At 47.8% G+C, this 3,893-nt stretch overlaps 1 protein-coding gene across 1 annotated transcript; it reads left to right on the top strand.

Annotated features, from left to right (window-relative positions):
- The first annotated feature begins 2,165 nt into the window (after nt 1-2,165).
- Nucleotides 2,166-2,522, top strand: LOC109776929 (uncharacterized). The gene has a single exon (XM_020335591.1). It carries the CDS (start codon nt 2,166-2,168, stop codon nt 2,520-2,522), a length of 357 nt encoding a protein of 118 aa, XP_020191180.1.
- The last annotated feature ends 1,371 nt before the right edge of the window (nt 2,523-3,893 follow it).

Raw genomic sequence — 3,893 nt, 5'->3', positions numbered from 1 at the left:
TCGCTCCACCGGAGGGCAAAAGTGCTCCTGCCCAAGTTCCGCCTCGAGACGGCGGCGCTCCGTCCTGAAAGTCCTCTCCTTATTTTTTCTAGGTCAAAATAACCTATATACCAGAAGATGGGTACCGGAGGTGTGGGTGAGCACAACCCACCAGGGCGCGCCTGGGCTCCTTGGCGCACCCAGGTGGGTTGTGCCCACCTGGTGGGCCCCCTCTGGTACTTATTTGCTCCAATATTCATCATATATTCCATCAAAATTCTCCGTGAAGTTTCAGCTTGTTTGGAGTTGTGTAGAATAGGTAGCCTGACGTAGCCTGACCTTGCATATTATGAGAGAAAGGCATTAGAATTACCCCAAAAAGCATTATTATGCATAAAAACATCATAAATAATAGTAAGAAAACATGATGCAAAATGGACGTATCATGATTCTTCATCGTACGTTGAGGGATGGTTATTTGATCCAATTATATTAGCATTGTTGAGAGATTGCACTAGCGAAAGTATGGACCCTAGGCCTCATTTTCAAGCATGCAATACCGTTTGTGCTCACTTTTGTTATTTGCTACCTTGCTATTTTTTATTGTTCCTACTACAAAAATCAATATCTACTATCATTACTACACTTGTATCACCATCTCTTCGTCGAACTAGTGCACCTATAAAATTTACCATTGTATTTGGTGTGTTGGGGACACAAGAGACTTTTTATTATTTGGTTGCAGGTTTGTTTGAGAGAGACCATCTTCATCCTACGCCTCCCACAGATTGATAAACCTTAGGTCATCCACTTGAGGGAAATTTGCTACTGTCCTACAAAACTCTGCGCTTGGAGGCCCAACATGAGTCTACAAGAACAAGTTGTGTAGTAAACGTCAGCGACGACCGGAGGGCCAGCCCTCCTCGTCATGGTTGCGGTGGCTTCCAGAGGGAACCAGACGATCTCCGTGATCCGCGGTTCAATGCAAGGTCGGTCCTCGCCCAGAATCTGGTTGATAGAGGCAGAGCTCATAGAGAGAACATGGACAGGGAGCGCCTGATTGGAAGCGGAGCATTCATCTCTGGACCCGAGTGCCTTAGCAGAGCCATAAGGGCTGCAAAGATTCCTCCCAACTTCAGATTGGCGGCAGGAATAAGAAAGTTTACCGATGGATCCAAGCCAAAGACATGGTTAGAGGATTACCGAGTGGCCATTCAGATTGGCAGGGGCAATGATTACGTAGCTACGAAGCATTTGCCTCTGATGTTGGAAGGGTCAGCTTGGGCTTGGCTCAACCAGTTGACTCCCGCTAGCATATACTGGCTGGGAAGATCTGGCCCGGGTGTTCATCAAAACATTCAAAGGCACATGCAAGCATCCTGCTGGACTGACTGAATTGCAACATTGTGTTCAGAAGTCGAATGAAACCTTGAGGGGGTACATTCAGCGTTGGAGAAAACTACATCATGTGGTTGAGAATGTCACCAAGCATCAGGCAGTCTGCACTTTCAAGGAAGGTGTCAGATACAGAGAGCTCATCCTGAAATTCGGTCGATCGGAGCCCTTGACCATGAGCAGAATGATGGAGATCACCACTCGGTACGCGAATGGCGAGGAAGAAGACCGTCTCCGTAACGGCAAGGGAAAGTCTAGTGAGCCCAACCCAGGTAACAATAATTCCAGTCGAAACCAAAAACGCAAGGCCGAAGGCTCAGGTCAGGCAGAAGCAGCAGCTTTGAACGGACAAGCCAAGGAGAAGTGGATAGCCAAAAAGAAAAAGGATCAGTCAGGTCAAGATGTCCTTGATTTATCGTGTCATATTCACACCAAGAAAGATGAAGAGAGTAACATAATATTGCCCAAGCATACTACTCGACAGTGCAGGCTGCTGATCCAGCAGTTCCGTGACGGCTAGTCGAGTGACAAGAGTCCGGACGATGACGATGATGAAGGCAAGAATGAGGCATACCCCACAGTCAATGTTTGGTGATCTTTGTAGATGTGGAGAGCAAAGGCCAATTGAAAGTCATTAATCGGGAAGTAAATATGGCCACAACAGCAACGGCAAAGTTCCACAACTGGTCGAAGACCCCCACCACTTTTGATCAGTCGGATCACCCTGCTTATATAGCCATCCCTGGGCTGCAGGCATTGGTGGTTGATCCTTTTGTGGGAGGCACTCGACTATGTGCAAGGTCCTCAAGGACGGTGGGAGTGGTCTGAAAATACTCTACGCTGAGACCCTAAAGGGGATGGGCATCCCGATGTCCCGACCCAACAAGAGTAGCATGCAATTCCACGGTGTCAACCCTAGAAAGAAAGCAAAGTCACTTGGGCAGATCGCCCTGGACGTGGTCTTTGGGGATGAAGAGAACTTCCGAAAGGAAATGTTGACTTTTGAAATGGTAGATTTCCACATCGCCTATCACGCCATTCTCCGTTGGTCAGCTTATGCATGCTTCATGGCCCGCCCATGTTATGTGTACCTCAAGTTGAAGATGCTCGGACCTAAAGGTGTGATCACTGTCACTGGGAATAGGTAGCGCGCCGAAGAGTGTTTGCAGCGGGGGTCAAAGATTACTCATGAGCAGATGGCTATGGTAGAATTTAAAGAGTACAAGAAAAATGCCGATCCGAGTGATTTTCTACGCTCCAAGAAACCAGCCATAGAGTCTACTTTTCAGTCGGCTGGGGAGACAAAGTCGGTGCACATTCACCCGAAGGATCCCGAGGTTGCACCCACTAACATTTCAACAACACTCGACTGCAAATAGGAAGTCACGCTCACCTAGTTCCTCCATGAGAACTGGGACATCTTTGCATGGAAGCTATCCGACATGCCAGGTGTACCCAGGGGACTGGCTGAGCGCCATTTGAGAGTTGACCCGATGGCCAAGTCAGTGAAAGAGCACCTTCGTCGTTCGGCTGCAAAAAAGGAAAAGGCAATTGGCGAGGAAGTAGCTCAGCTTCTCGTAGCCAAGTTCATCCGTGAAGTATACCATTCCGAGTGGCTCGCCAATGTCGTCATGGTTCCGAAGAAAGACAAGTCCCTCCGTATGTGCATTGACTTCAAGCACATCAACCGGGTCTGCTGTAACGCCCCGGATCCGATGCGCCAGGTGTCTTCCAGTTATTCGCCGTCGTTGCCATGTCATTTGCTTGCGTGTTGCATTTTGCCATGTCATCATCTGCATTTCATCTGCATGTTTTTTCAAAACTTGCATCCGGTCCTTTTCCACGTTGTCCGTTTCGCGATCCGACACTCCCACATGCGCCCGTCGCCCCTCTCATACCTTGTTTCGTGAGCGGGAGAAAAACGTTCTCGGAATGGACCGAGATTTGCCGAGTGGCCTTGGTATATCACCGACAGACCGCCCGTCAAATTTCGTTCCATTTGGAGGTCGTTTGATACCCCAATGGTTAACCGCGTACCCCGGAAGCCCATTTCGTCTTGCAGCCCAACACCCCTCCAAATCAGCCCACTTGCTCTTGCCATGCTTAGCTTCATAATTATACCATCTTACTGTTGGTCACCTTGTCATGCCATGAAATGCTCTGTGGTGAGTGGTTCAAGCTCACCAACATGCCTACTTATCGTTGTTTCTGCCATGAACTGTTATTTTCACTGTCTGAATCTGTCATATCATTTGCCATGTTTGCATGGGTGCCATCATATCTTCTGTACCTTTTTGGCTCGTGATCACTAAGGGACTTTTGTTCTATGCAATTAGTAGATTCATGCGATGCCTTTGTTTGCTATGATATGTTCCTGTAGCTTGTTGTTTGATAGCTCTAAACTTTGCAACCTGATGTTATTTCTGCCATGTCCAGTGATTTCCTGCTAAGTCTGTGAACTGTTATTATTTACAATCTTGCCATGTCCTTTTCAGCATGTTCTAGTGGTTTTTGGAGAT

Source organism: Aegilops tauschii, chromosome 7 (genome assembly GCF_002575655.3).
Source record: "Aegilops tauschii subsp. strangulata cultivar AL8/78 chromosome 7, Aet v6.0, whole genome shotgun sequence".
Lineage (NCBI taxonomy): Eukaryota > Viridiplantae > Streptophyta > Magnoliopsida > Poales > Poaceae > Aegilops > Aegilops tauschii.
Note: the sequence above shows the minus strand (reverse complement) of the source record. Positions and strands in the feature narration are given on the sequence as shown.

Coding starts and splice junctions, on each gene's coding strand:
- LOC109776929 (XM_020335591.1), top strand. CDS start 2,166: ATGTGCAAGGTCCTCAAGGACGGTGGGAGTGGTCTGAAAATACTCTAC.